The following is a 22,752-nucleotide window of genomic DNA, read 5'->3' on the forward strand; positions in this document are numbered from 1 at the left end:
GACTAAATCACAAAAACACAACAAGAAAAGCACTCAGAGAGCGCAGTACTCCTCCAAGGCTGCTCATTCCCCCATATGGCATTGTCAGAAATGCAGCATTATTATTATTTTTATTATTGATGGTCAGAAATCATGGCACTATAGAATGTGAACATTTAATATAGATGTACCCATAAACAAGATGACCTGAGCACAGGCGTGTTATGCATGTGTACGTTATGTACGGATACCAAATCACGTGACCTACATACCATTGTATGTAGAAATATTTTGGATTTTTTTCAGACAAGGAAACAATATTTTTTGGTGCACGTAAATGAGGACAACAGGAGGGTTAAATGGACACACACTATGTCGCTGTGATTTCTGATCATCATCAATAATAATAATAATAAAATGCTGCATTTGTGACAATGCCATATGGGGGAATGGACAGCCTTGGAGGAGGACTGCGCTCTCTGAGTGCTTTTCTTGTTTATAAAGTAGCTCGACCCCATTAACATACTGCATACAAAACTCCAACAAATAAACCTCTGCAACACTTTTTCTATTCTAATTTATATGAATGCAACACAGAAGTGAAAAAGAAGCGACCTTCTACTTGCGTTGATGCTCACCGTTTGTGAGAGCAGAGGAACAGGTGACACAAACACGAGCCTCCTTCCTGTCCATGTAGACCAGCCGACACTTCAGGCTGCAGCACGTTGCACAGAACACCTGAAAAACAGCAGAGAAATGCTTCATTCACACCACGAGCAACACAACATGTCCACTATAAGGATGCCAAGAGGCGAAGAAGCTGTATTTTGTCTTGTTTTTGTCCTTTGTTGTCTGACTTTTGTCATTTGACTCATGTTTTTGTCACTTTGTTTCTTGTTTTTGTTGTTTTGTGTTTCCTTTTTGTCTCACTTGTGTTTTTTTGTCTCATTTTTGTCATTTTGTGTTTTGCTTCTTTGCTGTTTTGTGTCGGTGGAAGCTCTGAGGATCCCGCTGCGTCTACTGTTCAGGTGTTTGTGTTGCCGCAGTGCCAGCTCCTCCCTGCTACAGCGGCAGAATGTGTGTTTGTTTACCACCATGGGAAATTAAGCAGCAGTCCGGTGACTTTCCAGTGCAGCATCAGCGACCACGACTTCAGCGTAAAGCACTGCATGGACACACTGCTCATATATGTGTGAGGACATGAGGCTAGAGAGATACCTGCACACCCACTGAGTGTATCTGCAAAGGAAGGCCAGCCCCGCATTGAATTCACCTCCTTTATCCACTACAGCAGGCCCCTTGTATTTGACTGACTCTTATTTCTGTGACTGTGTGGGGTAACTTTATGTCTCTGTGTTTCTCACCTCAAAAACTAACCTTGAACGTTTACTGTGATTTTAAATGAAGCTCCACTAGAAAAAAAAAGACGAACAAGGTGTACTATTTGGAGATTCATTTGTTTTTAAATACATCCTGAAGCGACAATCTCGTCCCAGAAATACACTGGAAAAAAATGCCCCTCTCAAAACAAACAAAAAAAACTTATTTCAAGCAACTTTTACCTTGAAGTAAGTGAAAAAATCTGCCAACACAACAAGTGAAAAATGGCTTGGTAAGATTTCTTGAAATGTTTGATATTTATAATATTGAGATCTTAAAATTAGCTGGGAAAACTTATTTTAAGCTCTATTTTACCAGGATTGTCAAGCTTAGGTGTCTTAAAATAAGCCAGACATGCTTAAAAAAAAAAGTAGTAGTTTTTCAGTAAAAAATAGATTTTTGCTTTCATGTAACCTCCTAATTTGAGATGTATTAACCCTCCTGTTGTCTTCATTTATGGGCACCAAGAAATATTGTTTCCAAAAAATCCCAAAAATCCCAAAAAAAATGAGTAAAAATCTTCCTAAAAAATCCTAAAAATACCTAAAGTGATTCCATATATATCAGTAAAATTTCTAATATTTTCTTTAAGAACATTCACAAAAAATGATTTTTTGTGAATGTTCTTAAGAAACATTTTTAACATTTCTTTTTTTCCACCAAAAAAATGTTCAAAGATTTCCCAAAATGTAGAAAATGTGGACAACAGAAGTTTCACTGTGAAAATATATATTTTTTCCACATTTTCAAACTTTAAAACAGGTCAATCTGACCCGCAGGACGACACGAGGCTTAAATTTATTTAGAGTTTTCTTGTAAAATTCAATTCAAAACAAGATACTTTCAAGATTGTTGGACTTAACAAGATATTTAAGATGCACTGTCTTAAAACAAGTCCCTCCATCTGCTGAAATGTCTCTTGTTCAGTGAATTTATCTTAAATCAAGTGGGATGAGACATTTAGAGTAAAAATCAGACAAACAGACTTGGTAAGATTTTCCGTTTTTGCAGTGTAAAAGCCACGCTGCTGTAATCACCGTTTCTCCCTCAGTTACCCCCCCACCACTGACCTTCCCGCAGGCCCTGCAGTGGTGCCTCCTCTTGGTGAAGGTGAACTTGACGTCGCATTTCATGCAGACGGGAGCCTGGGAGTCGGGCACCCACACGGGGGCCACCTCTCCCAGGGAGCTGGCTGGTCTCCTGCCCAGAGCGCCCTGCTGGCCGGCCTGGAGGTCGTTGTCTGGGCTCTCTGAGGGCATCAGGGCAGGAGAGTGAAGGGCTCCGTCTCCGTTCACGCTGACCGTACTCTGATCCGGCCCGCTGGGCGGCGTCTCAGAGGGAGTGCCTCTCCGACTCTGGTTCTCCAGGTTCTTGTTCTTGCTGACAGCAGACGGGCCCAGCTGGTTCTGGACCTGGCCCGACAGCGGCTGAGGGATCTGGAGTTTGAGGCTGACTGGCTGCTTCGGTCGCGCCCCTCCGTAGGGGACGCTGACTGGCTGCAGCCGGTTGTTGAGTTTTGGTTGGACGTTCCCTGACCCTCCTGCTCCTCCATCGCTGCTCTCCTGTTTGCTCTCCTCCATCTCCTTCTCCTCAGTCACAGAGTCCTCCTTGGAGGGGACAGGAGAAGGAGAAAAACCCTCGTCCTTCTCTTCCATCTCCTTTGGCCTGGAGCTGCTCTCCTGCTCCAAACCGTTGGGAAGGCTTGGTATTCTGAGGAGGAGTTGGTCTGTTTGTCCCTCTGGACCACAACTCCATTCCTTCTCCTCAGGAGGAGACACACTGTTCTCCTCCAACTCATCCTTCTCCACATTCACACTTTCTCTCTGCTCCTCTTTTGAGTCTGCAGTTTGTCTTTCTGAACCAAAGTCCTGTAAAACATCTGAACAGCTCCCATCTTTAAGGCCTTCCCCATTCTGTGCCGTATGCTCCACATCTGGATGGATTTTATGCTCCACATCTGGATGGATTTGCTCAGCCTGCTCCTCTCCTAATCCCACCTCAAAGGTGAAGTGAATGTGAGAGACAGCGTGGCCTCCTCCTCCTCCTCCTCCTCCTCCTCCTCCGGCTGAGGCAGCGATCGCCTCATGTTGAGCCTCCTGGTCGGGAGCTCCAGGCCGGATGTCTGCTCCAGAACTGCTCTCTCTGCTGAGCCCGTCTGGTTGTGGGCTGCCTGGGCAGCCGTTCTCCACAGCGGGCGGTGAGAGGTCGTCGGTGCCCACCAGCTTGCCGATGTTGGGCTGGGGGAGCGGGGGGCTGTGGACGTCCGCCGGCCTCTCCTCTGCCCAGGACGGAGGCTCGGGACCGGGGTGTCTTTTGGAGTCGGCTCCCGGAGAGGTGCTGGAGGACGAGTCGGGGAGGGTCTTGAAAGGCAGGGGGCTCTCCCGGGGGCTGAGGTCTGCGTGGGCCAGGGCGGGGTTCAGAGAGAGCATGTGGGCTGGAGGGGCCAGGATCTGGGTCCACTTGGCATCCGAGAGAATGGGAGTGTCCGTCTCATCTGTGGAGGAAGAAGAGAAGAAAACTGAGGACTGTGTCAACTGCAGGAAAAGTTTATTTGTATAGCCTTTTACAACAACCCAAAGGGTGACCAAAGTGCTTCACAGTGAAAAACCGGGGGATCTTCTAGCTGCAAGGCGACAGTCTAACCACCACACCACTGTGCAGCCCATAAAATATACAATAAAACAATAAAATAAACAGCAATAAAACAGCACTAAAATATAACATCTAAGAGAAATAAAATGTCATAATGCCATTAGGTATTAAATTTTAAACACTGTGATAGTTAAAAACTGTAATTTCTATGTAAGAAGATATCTACAAATTCAATTAGACCTGCAACTGATATTTGTTTTCATTATTATAAATTAATCTGCAGATTATTTTTTACGAGATTTTTATTGTTTCACAGATGAAACAAAAACCATCAAGCATTAAACATTTGGATGATGTTCATTTTGTCGTTGACTATCATAGGATAACATTATTTCTTTTACACCGACAAATCAAAGATAAGATGGTTTTACCTTAGCTGACATGTTTCAGCTGCAACTGCAGTCTTCTTCAGAGCGTCATCTGACGTGTCATAAAAAGGACACGTCAGATGACGCTCTGAAAAGACTGCAGTTGCAGCTGAAACATGTCAGCTAAGGTAAAACCATCTTATCTTTGATTTGTCGGTGTAAAAGAAATAACGTTATCCTATCAAGCATCAAACGTTTATTAGTTTTACAGAACTGAAGGTAATTTCTTCAAATATTTACTTTGACTTTATGACAGAAAGAAAGAAAGACAGAAAGGAAGCGAGAAAGAAAGATAGAAAGGAAGTTAGATAGAAAGAAAGATAGAAAGACAGACAGATAGATAAGATAGACTAAAATTCAATACACAATATTTACACATTTCAAGGCACCGTGATTTAAAATGATTTAAAGTGACTGTGAGCGGTAGCAGGAAAACTGCTGGATCAAACTACCTAAAGGTCCCAAAACAGCTGATCTGTCAATCAACTCGACATAAATCAATCATGTCACCAGATACAACGGCATTTATTTGCTCTTTGTCTTGCATACAAAACTGTTTATCCTCATTTTCTGCACACTTTGCAGGTTTCTTGTGAAATATAAAATCAGACAAAGTAGCTGCTGGTAAAGCGATCATGAACCTGAGAGCAGGAACCGCCACAGAGAAGCGAAACAAAGATCCACACTCTCAGGTGATAGAAAGAGCTTAAAATGGCACAAACAAACCAGGGGACAAACTGAGAAATGAGGTTGGCATGGAGAGGGAAATTAGTGTGTGGACGGACTGGGAGATTCTGAGAAAGTGGGACAAACGTTTCACTCTGGGACCCATCGTTCAGGATGCTGCGTAATAGGAGCTGAAAATTCCTGTAATATTTCTATAAAACGACTTTCTCACGCTGCCCTGTCAGCTTCTGGAGAGCGTGCTCCTCCCTCCTGTGGAATTCATGCTAAGCTGTTCCAGTATGAGGTTCAAACACGCCGAGTCAATCTGCCGAGCTGGATCTCTGGCAGAGGACCGATCATTACTCGCAGCCAAAACACACACCGAGAGAACGTTAAAATACACTCTGTGTGTGTGAAGCAGCAGGACATAAATCCAGAAAAAGAGCAGTCGTTCCTCTATAATAAGCAGGAGAGCCAAGAGTCTGCAGATCCACGGCTCAGCGACGCAGAGTTTACAATCACCAGAAATTAATCTGCAGATTATTTTTTACGAGATTTTTATTGTTTCACAGATGAAACAAAAACATCAAGCATTAAACGTTTCCTAGTTTTACAGAACTGAAGGTAATTTCTTCAAATATTTTCTTTCACTTTGACATTGAAAGAAAGAAAGATAGAAAGGACGTTAGAAAGACAGATAGAACGATAAAAACAAAGAAAGACAAAGATACAAAGAAAGTTAGAAAGAAAAAGAAAGATAGAAAGAAACAAAGATAGGAGAAAGAAAGATAGAAGTCTGCAGATCAGCGATGCAGCGTTTACTTTACAATCACCAGAAATAAACTCTATGGAACCACAAACAGGCCCCAACATAGTTTATCTACTTATTGTGATCATTAGCAGGATGAAATAAAAAGGACAACCTTCTCGTCTTGCACCAATTACAAAGTTGTACAAAAGCCCGAGGGAAACGGAAAATCCAATTAGTGCTATTCCCTGTGTGGCCGCCCTCAATCATCACCTGTAGACGTTACTCAAGCTGATGGGCGGCGGCTGATGGTCTGACACCGACATGATTTACTCACAGCGTTGCATAATGAAACTCTAATGACAGATACACCTTCTTAAATCCATCTTTCCTCAAACACAATGACTCATCGCTTGTCTTCTGTTCACATCTGTTAACCCTCTCAACCCCAAAATAACCAAAGTGATTTCAGCTTTCCTACGAACAGCGACCTGTCTCGTTTTTGTCATTTTGTGTCTCGTTTTTGTCATTTTGTGTCTCGTTTTTGTCGTTTCATGTCTTGTTTTTGTTGTTTTGGGCGTCAATTTGGACGACGGGCAGTACATGTTAAAGCAGAGAGCATTGTGAGAGTTTAGCAGCAACGGGCCCCATGACAAAGACTAATGAGGAGCTTCATGACCTGAAATGTTCATCCTTTCAATTGTAGGAGCTTCAGGAGAAACCAGCTGGCTGGTTTCTCCTGAAGCTCCTACGATTACCAGGACCTGGATGAGTTTGTTGAGGTTTCAATGTTTATTGTTCAGTTCCAGATTTCCCTAATGTCAGTGAACGTGCCATGTTTAGTTAGCTCACCTCTGATTGGCTGAGAGTCAGCAGTAGAGAGAGCTGGGAACAGCAGCTAATTCTGGAGCTAAGTTATGGGGTTTTTCTAGTTCTTCTGGCGTTGGCTACGGTCCACAGTAGTCTGTGTGAAGGTTCAATAAACCAGCAGAGAACCAGATAAAGTCTCACTCATTCATCACAGAGGGTCACTACAATATGTTGACCTGTTTTTACAACGTGACCCATGTTGGTCAGTGTTTCTTCCTGTTCCCAGCGTTTTATTCTGTCTAATTTCACTTCCATGGACACGGCTTTCCTTTTCTTCCAAGCATCAGAAGAGTCTGACTTACGCTGGGAGCCATAATGAAGGACAAAAAGTTAGTGAATGTAGCACAATCCAAGGTGGTGTATAACCAGAGAATGGAAACAAAGCTGTCTGATAGCGCTGCATGATGACGTATTCATCCGCTCGTCAACTAATTCCACGTAACGACAAAACGCCGAGGGTCGATGACATTGTAAACCGAGGACCTCCTGTTAATGGCGTTTCTGTGTTTCCAGCACAAAAGACATTTTGGACTTCTCTCTACATCTAGTCAGGGTTGTGCTGCTTCTACGTTGCAGTTTGAGCTCACAGTGACTAAAAAAGAAATGCTCAGAAAGAGCTCAAGCTGAGGCAGAATCTCACCTTCGTTCTGCTCGAACTCGTCCAGCACCTTGTCCAGGTTGAAGGCCTCGGCCTGGAAGTAATTCTCCATGGGTCAGGAAGCTCCACCCTGCCAACGGCCGCGTGAACCTGGAAGCAGGAGGAGCACATCTTCAATCTCAGATTCACTCACATTTCCATACTGGATGTATCGGAATCATATCTCCTTTTCCACATCCTGATCCTCTGCTCACTTCAGTGTGATTTACCGGAGTAGAAATATCCCCTCTAAGTCTCCTTCCCTCCCAAGCAGCTCTCTCTTTGTCATCATTCTGGGGTCATGGAGATAATGACAGAGAAAAATTAGCACAATCCAAGTCTTTTTATGATTGGAAAATTTCCTGGTGAGAATTAACTGATCTGGGAGAGCTATGAGAAAGGTCTCGTCTCAATTAACCCTCCTGTTGTCCTCATTTACAGGCACAAAAAAATATTGTTTTCTTGTCTGAAAAAAATCCAAAACTTCTGCAAAAAAATTCACCAAATTTATGAAAATTTGCAAAACCTTCAGGAAGAAAATTCCAATAATTCCTTAAAAGTTTCCCTTAAAAATTTTATTTAAAAAAAATCCCCCAAATTTGGCAAGAAAATTCGTGTAAATATTTTCAAAAAATTAGTAAAAATCTTCCAAAAAAATCCTAAAAATATCTAAAGTGATTCCATATATATCAGTAAAATTTCTAATATTTTCTTTAAGAACATTCACAAAAAAATCAAACAAAATCCAGCGAATTTTGCTGGATTTTGGTTGATTTTTATGTAAATGTTCTTAACAAGCATTTTTTTTTTCCATTTCTTTTTTTTCCCACCATAAAATGTTCAAAGATTTCCCAAAAATGTTGAAAATGTGGACATCAGAAGTTTCACTGTGAAAATATTGTTTCCTTGTCTGAAAAAAAATCCAAAAATTCTGCAAAAAAAAATCCAAAAATTTCAGAAAATTTGCAAAACCTTCAGGAAGAAAATTTCAATAATTCCATAAAAGTTTCCCTGAAAAGTTTTATTTTTTAAAAAATCCCCCAAATTTGGCAAGAAAAATTTTGTAAATATTTTCAAAAAATGAGTGAAAATCTTTCAAAAAATCCTAAAAATATCTAAAAGTGACTCCATATATATCAGTAAACCTTCTAATATTTTCTTTAAGAACATTCACATAAAAGACTGTGAAATTTGCTGGATTTTGGTTGATTTTTTGTGAATGTTCTTAAACATTTTTAACATTTCTTTTTTCCACCAAAAAATGTTTCAAACTTTAAAACGTGTCAATTTTGACCCACAGGACGACACAAGGGCTAACTAAGCTAAATGCAAATGATAATAGAAGGAGAAGACAGTATTTTGTACCCATTAAGCTCTTGTTGTATGTCAAGTAATTAAAACCTGTCCTTCTACAACACGTCTGGGTGCTACTTTGAATGATGGAATCAATAAAACATCAAATGCAAAATGTTCCTTTGCAGGTGTTGTTAGAGGTGCATGATTTCAGTCTCTTCCTATCAGGCATGATGGGTAATTTTTCATCTCCTAAGGGTGGATGAAATAGGAAAATATCATGAAAATATATATCACAGGTGAAATTTACAACTCCAGTTTATATCCTGTACTCCTGCCCTGTACTGGAAGTTATCCAGGTCGTGTGAATGAGAACTTCACTGGGAGTTATCTCTATGCAGGACTTATAAACTCTGCTGCTCCTCACCTGCACAGAGGTCCTCCTCAGCAGTCCCCAGTGGTGGTTTGTTCTCAGCAGATTTCCCTCCTAGTTCTCACTTTACCCAGTCTGGCAAGCGCCCAGCGCCCACACCTGAGAGAGAGAGGCAAACAATCTATCAATCAATAAAAAGCTGCTGCTCAACTTATGTGGCAAAACATGATGTAGTTTCACTCCTGGATGCACTACAAGGCGATACGACGTGTGAATTTACAGCAGAAAATAGGAAACTCCTCACACGCTTCCACGAATTAGATGGAAATATTCTGAATGTCTGTGAAAATGCTTGAGGGCAGCTCTGAGTTCATATTTTAATATCCTCAGTGAACCCTGAATGTCAACATGTTAAGCTTTTATTTTTATTTGCAGGTTTCACAGAAAGTTTACCTTTACCTCCTTTAGAAAGCTGCAAAATTTATTTTTACCAAATATTGATGTAAAAATGGACAGACAAGTGTATTTATTATGCATATGCCTACACACCAATCATCCACGACATTTAAAAGGTGAATAATAGCGAATATTTCACTGCTCTGGGAAACCCTGGCTCCTGGATTCATGCAGATGCTACTTTAAAACCCATACAATTATTAATGCAAACTGATAGCAGCAGCTCAACGATGCACACTGCTGCGTCACAAAACACTGCTCAGGAAGGGTTAGAGGAACACAAACAGGAGCCCAGGGTGGTAACCTGGCAACCAAACCCCATAACAAGCCTGATCTACAGGATTTAGTTCTTTACACATCTAAAACTACGGTAGTATATTTCGCACGGTTGACTCGTAGTAACAGTTAACAGACACCTAAATAAATATACAAAAAAAACTAATTTCTAGAATGAGGCGCCAAGATGTCAAATTCTAGCAACCAAAAACATGGATTTAATGCTTTTCTTTAACCCTCGTGTCGTCCTGCGGGTCAAAATTGAAACGTTTTAAAGTTTGAAAATGTGGGGAAAAAAAATACATATCTTCACAGTGAAGCTTCTGATGTCCACATTTTAAACATTTTTGGGAAATCTCTGACCATTTTTTGGTGTAAAAAAAGAAATGTTAAAAATGTTTCTTAAGAACATTCACATAAAAATCAACCAAAATAAATTTTTCGGGATTTTGGTTGATTTTTATGTGAATGTTCTTTAAAAAAAAATATTAGAAGTTTTACTGATATATATGGAATCACTTTAAATATTTTTAGGATTTTTTTGGAAGATTTTTACTCATTTTTTGAAAATATTTACAAGAATTTTCTTGCCATTTTTTTGGGGGGGGGGGACTTTTAAGGAATTACTGGAATTTGGGTAATTTTTTTGCTGAATTTTTGGATTTTTTTCAGACAAGGAAACAATATTTTTTGGTGCCTGTAAACGAGGACAACAGGAGGGTTAATAGTGTATAATACTGCTACATGATTTGGGTAAAATATTGAATTGCAACTTGCTTTGCAATGTAATTTTTTTGTTTTAAGAAGGGCTGGGTCTTAAAGACATTAATTTTCGATGAATTCATGACAGAATAAGTAACGCATTAAAAAAATAATGCATTTAATCGCATCTTTCTCAGTTCCCATATTCCTCCGTTAAGGTGGAATAAAGAATCACATCAGACAGCTCAGTGTTTCCGTCTCCACCCATCACGCTGCTGCTGCTGATGATGAATCAGAGCTACATCTCAGATAAGTGTGGGACACAACAGTTCATAAACAACGCCCTGCATCGCCTGATAGCGCAGCGTGTCGTGTGTTTGCCCATTACAAGTGCACGGTGGGTCATTACTGGACAACGCAATCAAGAGGCGTGAATGGAGAAAAGATGAGTCTCTGCACAATAAACCTGCTCAGTCTGTCCTTGCTGATGAGGAGACCTTGGTGTGGTGGCGTGAAGTGTGTGTGTGTGTGTGTGTGTGTGTGTGTGTGTGTGTGTGTGTGTGTGTGTGTGTGTGTGTGTGTGTGTGTGTGTGTGTGTGTTGAACTTCAGGGTCATTCTCATCAGGATAGCAGCGACCAGGGATTACACCAGAGACCAAATATTCCGCAGAGCGAAGGAGCAGCGTCAACACATTTACTGCTTAGTTTAAGATGCGAGTGTGGCCGTGATGTCAGCACAAACCAGGAGGCCACGCATTTAGCATGTACTTAAGGTCATATAATTTCAGTCACACCAAGAACAAGGATGAAGGAGAGGAGACTGCTCTGATCAAAGCAAGAGGAAACTGCACACGCTAAAAAAAAAGGCGTTTTTTTTAATGAAGACAATCTAGAAACTATCAAAGCGACTTGAATTCATCCCAGCACATTACAAACCTTTAGTCAGTCCTGATGATGACTCAGTCTGAGCACAACTCAAGGTGATGTCAGCCCAGTAAATATTCACAGGGACATTTTTAAAAATAATGTTTTTACTCCACTCCGTAGCAGCTGACAGTGACGTAAGCTGATATCAGCTGTATACTGATGGGAAACTCCTCCATAAAAGCTGCATAAAAACTTTAGATTATTAGACTTTAAATGTGATCAATGCCAGACACCATGGCTGGTACACTTCAGAGGTGGAACAGTGCATACACTACTGTTCAACAGTTTGAGGTCACCCAGACTATACCATGTTTTCCATGAAAAGTCCCCCTTTTATTCATGTGCTAAAATTAAGTTCAGGATAGCAGACTGTAGATTCTAAGTAAAGTTCAGGCTAGTAGACTGTAGATTCAGAGTAAAGTTCAGGATAGTAGACTGTAGATTCTAAGTAAAGTTCAGGACTTTAACAATCTGAGGAAAATTTATTTGGTAAGGAAACTCAGTTGGTTTTGTTTTTGAGACACAGACTATTCAACATTGCTACATAGCTGAATGGAATGACAGATGTACTATTTCATGTTAGGTATCATCTAAAACTGCTGAATGTCTGACTTTCTTTAACTCAATTAAACAGACTGGAGTACTTTTTTTTGCATTTCATACCTTTCAAACCACTAAACTGAGGACTGCACTTCATGGTAACCTCTAAAACTTGTAATTTCAATCAAAGCTATCTCATAGAAAAGATTTAAAGATAATATAGTCAGACATTTAGCTTTTCTACTCAGTGTAATGATGCATTTTATTCAGCCCTAAAAACTATTGAAAATTCAATACCTAGCTCTGCTCATGATCAGGAGATCTTTGGTTTCGCCTCCTCAGCCTTGACTGCACTGGTTAAAATTTGGATTGAATGTGGCAGCAGTCCTGCTATGAAAGAAAAACACTGTTGAAGTTCTAAGTGAAGCTGGACCAATTAAAGCCGCAGACACCTTCGCAGAACAACCGAAAAGACAAACGACTATTGACCAAGAGGGAGACGGATGCTGTCGATGTGACGACGCGTGTTGGATGAGTCCCACAAAGCTTGAAAATGACAAGGTGTTTTTATAATGCAGAATCTAAAGAGAGTGAGATGATCCAGTTAGGTGAGAGTGAATTAAGATCACATCACGTGCACGGACGACTGAATGGGAGCAACATCTGAGCACCAAAACCTCCCCTCGTCCCACCTCTGCCCTGTTTGCTTCAGTCTCCCTCCAAACTGAATGAAAGAGTTCTAAAATAGTCTTCCACCTTAAGAGCCTGAGCAGCTCCAGTGCACTCACAACAAACACACAAACACACAGATACGCCTCCACGAGGACAGCAGCCCATCCCTGATTAAGATTTAATTACTCTGCAGAGGCACTGAATAATGCATCTTTAGTCGAAGTGCGTGAAGGAGTTGTATTTTTAGACATGTAAACTTGGAAAGATGCTTTAAAAGAGACATATGTGCATGAGAGAGGGTGTCAGAGTCTGCAGAAATTAAAAAGGGAAAAAAGGGAAACAGTCCTGCAGTTACACATTCTTCAGAAAACATTGTGTGCAAACATGCTGCAACTCAACTAATGACTAATCAGAAACTATCAAAGATGCAAGCGAGTGATGTGGCCTCAGGAAAAACAAGAAGATGGAGAATGTGCATGACAGAACAGCTAACCTGATGATGGTTGTAGTGAACAAGTCCAAAAACGGCTAAAAAAAAACAGTCTAAAACAAGCCTAAAATCAGGCAAGACCAAGTCCAAAACTGGGTTCAAAAACAGACAACAAAAAGGTCCAGATTTAGTCTTAAACCAAGTCCAAAACCAGGTCGAAAACCAGATCCAGACAAGCACAAAATCAGTCAAAACCAGCCTGAAATCACGTCCAAAACCAGCCTGAAATAACGTCTAAAACCAGCCTGAAATCACGTCCAAAACCAGCCTGAAATCACGTCCATAAACCAGCCTGAAATCACGTCAAAAACCAGCCTGAAATCACGTCCAAAACCAGCCTGAAATCACGTCTAAAACCAGCCTGAAATCACGTCTAAAACCAGCCTGAAATCACGTCCAAAACCAGCCTGAAATCACGTCCATAAACCAGCCTGAAATCACGTCCAAAACCAGCCTGAAATCACGTCCAAAACCAGCCTGAAATCACGTCCAAAACCAGCCTGAAATCATGTCTAAAACCAGCCTGAAATCACGTCTAAAACCAGCCTAAAATCACGTCCAATACCAGCCTGAAATCAGTGAAAACCAGCCTGAAATCACATCCAAAACCAGCCTGAAATCATGTTCAAAACCAGCCTGAAATCACGTCCAAAACCAGCCTGAAATCACGTCCAAAACCAGCCTGAAATCACGTCCAAAACCAGCCTGAAATCACGTCCAAAACCAGCCTGAAATCACGCCCAAAACCAGCCTGAAATCATGTCCAAAACCAGCCTGAAATCACGTCTAAAACCAGCCTGAAATCACGTCTAAAACCAGCCTAAAATCACGTCCAATACCAGCCTGAAATCAGTCAAAACCAGCCTGAAATCACATCCAAAACCAGCCTGAAATCAATCAAAACTAGCCTGAAATCGGTCAATACCAGCCTGAAATCACATCCAAAACCAGATAAAACAGCCTCAAATGGTCCAAATCTAGTTTTAAACCAAGTCTAAAACCAGGTCCACAACTCCCCATCTGAGACCAGGACCACTTCTGGTCTGTCTGAAACGTCATGATTTAAATTCGGAGAAACATCACTTGCTGTGTTCGGTTTCTGCTCTGGAGAGCTGATTATTTATTTTGATGTGAACACTGTCTATATGAGCTGATTTAAAGAGGAAACTTGTTGTTTTAACACAGAACCTTTATCTTAAAGTCGCTGTGGCTCTGAATGAAATTTCTCAACAATTATTTGATGAACTTTTGTGCAGAAATCGATGCCAAAGTACGGAGCTGCTGGAAAAACTGGAGACTCTACTTCATGTATGACTCATAATTAAAGCTGTAATCAATGTAACATTGATTAGCTAAATCAACTCATTTAATTAGTTATAAAATAATAAACTCCCTTTATAGTTTTCTCCTTTTATTGCTTTCCAACATTAAATGATCATCAATTTATTTTGGCTTTTTGACAAAAATGTACAAAAAAAGAATAACGAGAAAAATAACTAGAAGAAATCTAAAATGCTTAGAATGATATTTTATAGGGTTGTAATATAAGTTCTAAATTAGTCAGGTTAAAACTGGTTAGGAAGTCTGGAGAAGCTACAAACCAGACTATCTGCCCCTACAGTAAAACATGGGGGTGGATCAGTCACCATCTGGGGTAGCTTCAGTTTGGGTGGGACAGGGTGAATGCAATTGTGTGAAATGACAAAATCGAGACACAAAATGACAAAATGAGACACAAAACAACAAAAACGAGACGCAAACTGAAAAACATGGCACAAAATCACATAAATGAGACACAAATTGACAAAAAAGACACAAAATGATAACGAGACACAAATGACAGAAATGAATTTTAATTCTAATTGTTAGAAATACTGCAGGGCCTTAGCCTTACTACAGGCTCCAGACTGAGCCAGACATGCTAATAATAATAAAGGCAGCCCAACAGACTACTAACATGATAAAGCATGCCTGACTGGAGATCCCGGCATGGAGGATAAATTAAATAAGACAAGGGCATAAACAGAGAGGAAGCTCGGACATACCGGAACGCTAAAACAGTTCATTAAGTCCTCGCTGTCAGAACGAGACTCTGTTTCCTCTTGTTGTTTCCTCCCAGGGAGCTGCGTTCACTTCCTCACCAATCAGCTGGAAATCCTCCATCGTTAGCGCAGTTTCACTTTTATCCTGAAGTTCTAGCATCTATATGAACACATTTACTACACTTTGGATCCATTCGGTTCAATGTTTTCAGAGGTTTTCCTCTTCTTGGTCTGTCTGAGATCCGTTTCTGTTCTCCATCATTTTGACAAAAAGCCGTTTTCCTGAGATGCATTTTCATACGTCACAGCAAGAAACTGATCTTAATGACGGCATCAAGTGCACCAAAAACAAGACACAAAATGACACAAACAAGACACAAAATGACAAAAACGAGACACAAAATGACAAATACGAGACAAAATGACAAAAAGGAGACACAAACTGACAAAAGTGAGACACAAAACAACAAAAATGAGACACAAAATGACAAAAAAAAATGAATGTGTTAAAAAATAAGGAAATTAATGTGCAAATATAAAAAGTAATAAATAAAATAATAAGTAAAAAATAAATCTGTTAAAAAAATAAGAAAATAAAAGTGTTAATATAAAGAGGTATAAATAAAAAATAAATCTGTTTAAAAAATGAAGAAATAAATGTATTCCTCTTTTATTAACAGATTTATTTTTTTATCTATTGCTCTTTATATTTACACATTTATTTCTCTATTTTTTTTTTTTTTTTAAACAGATTTATCTTTTATTATGGCACTCCTGTGATTCCATAACAGATGTGGTGACGTGATGAAGGCCATGTGATGCTGCTGAGAGCTCAGGAAAGGCTAGAATACATCGTATCCAAAGGTTCTGTGCTCTCCACAAATGCTCTCTTCCCTCATCTCTTAAAATTCAAAACGCAACCTTTTCTATTCTATTCACATTTTCATTTAGAGTATAATAAATGATGGCAAAAATGCCTTATGGTAAACAATAATTCACATCAGGGGTAAATACGTCTCACCTGAACCTGATTTCCTGCATTCCACTCTGGAAGGAGGGATGAGGAGGAGAAGGTTTCAGAGGGATTAATAATGACAAGCTGAGCATTAAACCTTGATGAATGGAGTGATGCAGCCATGACGCAGAACTTTGGAGGTCTGCTATTGGCTGATTTATTCCATCAGGGAGGTACGCATCAACGTCAACACATCAGAATAACACTTTACTGGAAGTATTAGTTTTCCTGAACTGTTCAGATTATTTCTGAAGGAAGGTAACGTCAGTCAGGTGTTTTATAACATAATAGGGCATTTGAATAGAGCTGAAATTACTCAATGATTAATTAATTAAAGGATATCAACAAAGAAATCATCTGCTTCCATTTTGATTTTGGATTTAAATCATCAAATATTCCTTGCAGTTATTTTTAAAGTGTTTTTTGATACAAATAGTCAATTAACTGATTGTAATAAGCATTTTTCTTGCAAAAATACCAAATATTTTTCTTAACCTTCCTGCTGTCCTCATTTACGGGCACCAAAAACATATTGTTTCCTTGTCTGAAAAAAATTCCAAAATTCTGAAAAAAAAAAAACCCCAATTTCTGAAAATTTGCAAAATCTTCAGGAAGAAAATTCCAATAATTCCTCAAAAGTTTCCCCTAAAAGTTTATATATATGTATATATATATATATATATATATATATATATATATATATATATATATATATATATATATATATATATATATATATATATATATATATATATATGTATATATATATAAACTCCCCAAATTTGGCACAACAAATTCTTGTAAATATTTTCAAAAAATTAGTAAAAATCTTCCAAAAAAAACCTAAAAATATCTAAAGTGATTACATATATGTCAGTAAAACTTCTAAGATTTTCTTAAAGAGCGTTCACATAAAAATCAACCAAAACCCAGTGAAATTCGCTGGATTTTGGTTGATTTTTTTGTGAACGCTCTTAAGAAACTTTTTTTTAACATTTCTTCTTTTCCACCAAAAAATGTTCAGGATGTTCAAGATTTTGCAAAAATGTTGAAAATGTGGACATCAGAAGTTTCACTGTGAATTTTTTTTTTTTCAAACTTTAAAACGAGTCAATTTGACCTGCAGGATGACACGAGGGTTAAATGTAAAGATTTCCTGCTTTTCTTTGTCATATATGACATTAAGTGAAAAATGTTCAGCTTTTGGAAGAAACATGGAAGCCAAAGACATCAGCAGGGGTTTAGAGAAAGCAATAACGCCATTTTAACCAGTTTTAAAACATTTTTAACTACAAATCTAGGCAGTACTTTGCTACTAGTCATTTTCTGGACTGCTGGACAGTTTATAGACATGAAAACAATCAGTCGATGACTCTGTAGTGATTAATGATTGCTATTTTGAGCCCCACTGCTGTGATTCACTGAGCATTTTGTACATGGGGAAACCCTCTTCACGTGAAAGTTCTCAAACTGTGCAGCATAAAATAGCTTTTTCAGAAATCCAGGCTCTGACCTGCAGATCTGCGCTGTCCTTTTTTGTCTGGTGCTAAAAACTTCCCAGGGCTGCGGGCTCACATCCTGACAAACAGCTTTCAGATCCATATCCAGACGCCGTCTACTCAGGGTGAACACAGGAAACCTCAGATGATCGCTTCCTCTGCTGAAGAATGGACTGACATCACTTTCTAACAACACGATCGCATGACTGAGTGACACATTATGTAACGTCTTAACGCCCTGACTGGGAGTAGACTGGGAGTAGACAATGCAAAAATTAAAAATCTTACCAAGTCTGTTTGTCTGATTTATAGTCAAAATGTCTCATCCCACTTGATTTGAGATAAATTCACTTAACAAGAGACATTTCAGCAGATGGAGGGACTTGTTTTAAGACAATGCATCTTAAATATCTTGTTCAGTCAAACAATCGTGAAATGATCTTGTTTTGAGTTGAATTTTACCAGATACAAGGTTCATTTTACTTTTCATACATTTTTCCAGCTGAGGTGTTGTTTGTAGAAGTTACACAATCTGGATTTAACAAATAAACTTCACTTGATTCAAGTAAATGCGTTTTATTGGAAAATCACCAATTAGTTCATATCATCAAGTTTGCTAATGTGTTGCTGCAAATTCAAAAATAAATAGTTGACTTCAGTACTAGACTTGTCTACATGGTGTAGAGTTATTTATAAATGAGGGAGGAAGAACCACGGTCATATTTACAACTAATGTATTTTCAACCAACTGTATGCAGATGGATGTTTTAAAATGCTGAAATCACACTTTTTAATCTGGTTTCAAAGACAAGCTGGTCTTAAATCTAGAGTCATGTCACTGTTATACAACCTAAAATAAGTAAAATACATCTTAAACTTTGTACTCAGCATGAATGTTTAAAAAGCAAATGTCTACTTTTGAGTTAAAAACAGCTGCTTTACCCTAAAACACAACACCTCCAAATGCTGTCAACACACGACTAAATATTAGGATTTCTAGCTAACTGTAAGAAGACACATCTCAAAATGTTTCAGTTAATCTTTGTAATCTTATTTCAAGTACCAGATGGTCTTAAATCTAGAGCAGTGCTGCTATAATACAACTCAACTTAAGTTTAATGCATCTCAAATTAGGATTTTACTTGAAAGCAAAAATCTATTTTTGAGTGAAAAACTGCTATTTTTGAGCATGTCTGGCTTATTTTAAGACACCTAAACTTAACAATCCTGGTAAAATATAACTTAAAATAAGTTTTCCCAGCTAAATTTGAGATCTCAGTATTCTAAATATCATATCTTATTTCAAGAAATCTTACCAAGCCACTTTTCACTTGTTCTACTAGCAGATTTTTTTCACTTATTTCAAGGTAAAAGTTCCTTGAAATAAGTTTATTTTCTTGTTTTGAGAGAGGCATTTTTTCCAGTGCACTGGGAGTAGACTGGGAGTAGACTGGGAGTAGTTTTTTTTCTCCCTTGCAACACAGCTGAAGATTAAACAGATAAAAGAAAAACACATAAGAAGAAAAAAAACACGCCACAGGTTTGTATGAGGTCACGCTTCCTCAAAAAAAAGAGATAATTTCTCTGATGGGAGAAGCTGAAAAGGCAAATCCGGTGAGATTTGAAGAAGGGAAGGTAAAGAAAAGAGCAGTTGTCCTCTTGTTAGAAAGAGCCGCCGAGCTTCACAGCAAGTGTCAGAAGCTATTATGAGCTCACTTCTCCCTTATGTTTTGATCTACATTTAACCACCGCTAGATAGAAGAAGCAGCGCAGCGAGACGGGCTGCCATCAGGGACACACTGGTAATAGTTTCTGAAAGCATACAGTAACCCACATCTGGGGAGTCTCTGCACACATGAGAGCCTGTTGGATCGCTCTCCTCAATCAGCCCCCGTGGGTTTAAAGACCACCTGAGGATGGAGGTGGAGATCAAGATCAAGTAAAAACACTTAGCAAATGTTCTACAGGCTGGAGATGCCATCTAACAATAGACAAGTCAATTATGGCTGTTATAAAAATACACATTAGAAAAGCACACTTGTAGGGATGTCTGATATTGTCTTTTTTGCCGATAACCGATACGCTGATATTGTCCAGCTCTCAATTTCTGATTCCGATATCAACCGATACCGATATCTGTGGGCTGTTTAATTAATTCTAGGTAACATCATGTATCTCCTGTGGTGGAATTAACACATCATGCCTGATTTTATTGTGATGCCCCATTGGATGCATTCTCAGATGCAACAAGGATTTCAGATGGAAACATTGAGCAAAATAAGAAAACTGCCTCAACTTAAGTTATGGAAAAAGTGACATATTTATGCCTTTTTTAAATTTTTAATTGTCTCAAACAACAGTTCACACTCTCCCTCCCTCTATGAGTCGGTAAATGCCGGTAAATCCAGGCATTATTTTATCGGTTTTCATGACAGGCAAAAAAAAAACGATAATGATGTTGACCGATATTACATTTTTATGCCGATATCGGGCCGATATTATTGCACATTCCTACATTATGCGATGTGGCTTTCTCTTGAGCCACATAGATTTAACTTCTCTGGTGGGACTGGCTTGGCTTGGGTTCTACTTCACCACTAATCAGGTACTGATAACACAGTTCTTACATCACACACCTCAAAGTTTTACCACCATTAACACCTAAATGTATGCTTCTCTCTGCCCTTTACCCTCACCCTAACCAGTTGAGGTAGATGCCCACCCTCCCTGAGCCTGGTTCTACAGTATGATTCTGCCTGTCGCAGCCATCTTTAAAAACAGGAGGTGTTCTGTTACACCACAAATCAGGTAATTACAATGCAGTCCTGAGATTCCTCACATACAGTTTCACCACCATTAACACCTCAAGTCATCCCTTCACCCTAACTGGTCGAGGCAGATGCCCACCCTCCCTGAGCCTGGTGTTGCTGGAGGTTTTTTCCTGTTAAAACTGAGTCTTTTGTAGGGCGTCTACAACACCACTTATCAGGCAGTTATAGTGCAGTCCTGAGATCTCTCTATGTGACAGTTTTGCCACCATTAACACCTCGACATCACTTTTCAGGTCACTTTTTGCTCAAAGGGAATTGTGGGAATTGTTGTGTTTCTCTTTACCTTAGTAATCAAAGTGAATCGAAGCTATATAAATGAATCCGTATTGAACTGAAAAATGCATTTTCCTCATCGTCGACTGGATGTTTAAGCCTCACTGTCCAACATTTGACACTAAAAGCCAGTTTTACACACATCTGCAGAACGTGCTCAATTGAATGCAACTTTAAAGTACACAAAACATGGTTTTGTGACATTACAACTACTCTGGAAGCAAATCCTGGCCTGATGTGGATCATGAACCCTCACCAAGCTCCCATGCAGGAGATGATGCCAATTATAATATCTAAGTGGTTTTTCTTGAGTCATTTTTGATTCTTTTTTTTCCTGCTGATGACTATTCAAGGTGGCTCTGGGATGGGCCCGTTTCTCCATGAATCCACCTCAGACATGGAAAAACCAAACGATGAGCTAAATGCAACCAAAAAAAAAACAAGGCATGGCACCACCTAACAGTTAGGAGCAGATAGGTGACCATTAGCTGGGATTATGCAACCATAAGTGGCTGCTGTCTGCAGGCCAAACAGCCTGGATGGAGAAATATCACTAAACACACGTTACTGTTATTAAACCAAGCAGGTAAAATCGCTATAAAAACACACAACAGTTGGGGTTTGTTAGCACCACAACTTGGACACTTGGATTAGCTGCTAGCTCCACTCAGCAGACCCTCCAAAGGCCACGACGAAGTTTCCCAAACAGTTTCCCCCGAAGTCTGCGGTTTAGATTGAAATTTTAGCCTCCGGTTCGTCCAGCTAAACGGCAGCGGGGTGTAGCGGAGCGGCTAGTGTTAGCTCCGGAGCTTCAGCGGGCGGTCGTGCGCCGAGTGACGGCAGCGACTCGCTCCTCTGACGGACAGTCGCGGCGTCCCCGGGTCGGTGGGCTCCGTGGCTAACGGCCGGTCAGAACCGTAAGGGGGGGAACCGAAAAGCCTCAGGTTGACTCAGCCCCATTTCACACAGTCGTTCCAAGTATTCCCGCTACGGTGTTTAGCCACAGCTCGTGTTGTGTAATTGCCGTTAAAATTGAGTATGAACCGTTAACGGCACCGTCCTTCCACCGAGCAGAAAAACGCCATCCACGCTCACTCGGGCTGCATCACTGCTGGCAATGGCGGTGTGTAACGTTAGAGCGACAACCGAGCTGTGAAATGTCATGAAAACAAATCCGGTTACTCACCGGAGGAATCCTCATTTTCACGTACGGTGCCGCCGAGCCCCTCCGGTAGCGGCCGTCATTCCTGGTTCGCCTTTCGGGGCTATTTGTGGTCTCCTGGCGTGGACCCTCCGCCCGCCTCACGCCAACAGCACAAGTCTGAAAGTACAGCCTGTAGCCTGCCGTAGTCCGTGATCCCTCCCCCTCCAGGGCTCACTGCTGGAAAATACGGAGCCGCGGAAAGTCGGTGTCCGCGGCGGAAACCCGCAGCTACCGGCCGCACCTTTCAAAATAAAACTCCTACATACATTTCACGCAGCTGGGCTTTTTGGTTGATAAACACGTCTCTATTCTCATCTAGCAAGCTTTCTCGGTTATTACTGGGGTCAATCTATAACTGAGGGACTTTTGAAGTCCATGGGATATATCTTGGTTTGAAGTTTAGAATGTTAAGATTTGAATTTCACAACATTGTGATTTGAATGTTGGAATTTTATTGAAATATTAGACGATCACGATTGGAACATGAGACTGTTCTGGTTCGAATTTTAGAATGTTATGATTTGAGTTTCATCTGATGATTTAAATCTTATGTTATGAATTTTAGAATATTAACCCTCGCATCGTCCCACGGGTCAAAATTGACCTGGTTTAAAGTTTGAAAATGTGGAGAAAAAAAAACTTATTTTCACAGTGAAACTTCTGATGTCCACATTTTCAACATTTTTGGGAAATTCTTGACAATTTTTTTGGTGGATGTTGATTCATTAGAATTTTTACTGATATATCTGTAATCACGTTAGATTTTTTTTGTCACTTATTTCAAGGTAAAAGTTTTTTTTGTCTTATTTTGGGAGGGGCATTTTTTCCAGAGTAGCATCAGCTACACGTATTTCATAAA

The 22,752-nt window shown here is 39.9% G+C and overlaps 1 protein-coding gene across 7 annotated transcripts in view; it reads right to left on the reverse strand.

The window, feature by feature from the left end:
* zfyve9a (zinc finger, FYVE domain containing 9a) overlaps positions 1–22,068 on the reverse strand; it is a 53,673-nt gene extending 31,605 nt beyond the window's left edge. For 3 of the 7 annotated variants that reach the window (XR_008602958.1, XM_055014335.1, XM_055014331.1), the window contains exons 1-5: positions 21,876–22,067; positions 9,021–9,125; positions 7,304–7,411; positions 2,430–3,853; positions 618–717 (exon numbers count right to left, since the gene is read on the reverse strand). Coding sequence is in view for 6 of the 7 variants with exons in the window: in XM_055014335.1 (XP_054870310.1) it covers positions 618–717; positions 2,430–3,853; positions 7,304–7,373 (1,594 nt within the window). In the remaining variant the exon portion in view is untranslated. Of the gene's footprint in view, positions 1–617; positions 718–2,429; positions 3,854–7,303; positions 7,412–7,530; positions 7,594–9,020; positions 9,126–17,599; positions 17,747–21,875 lie in introns of all 7 variants that reach the window. The other 4 variants (XM_055014334.1, XM_055014333.1, XM_055014332.1 and 1 more) reach the window with 4 other exon arrangements.
* Between the last annotated feature and the right edge of the window lie 684 nt (positions 22,069–22,752).

The sequence above is a fragment of the Amphiprion ocellaris genome, chromosome 10 (genome assembly GCF_022539595.1).
Source record: "Amphiprion ocellaris isolate individual 3 ecotype Okinawa chromosome 10, ASM2253959v1, whole genome shotgun sequence".
In the NCBI taxonomy this organism is placed as follows: domain Eukaryota; kingdom Metazoa; phylum Chordata; class Actinopteri; family Pomacentridae; genus Amphiprion; species Amphiprion ocellaris.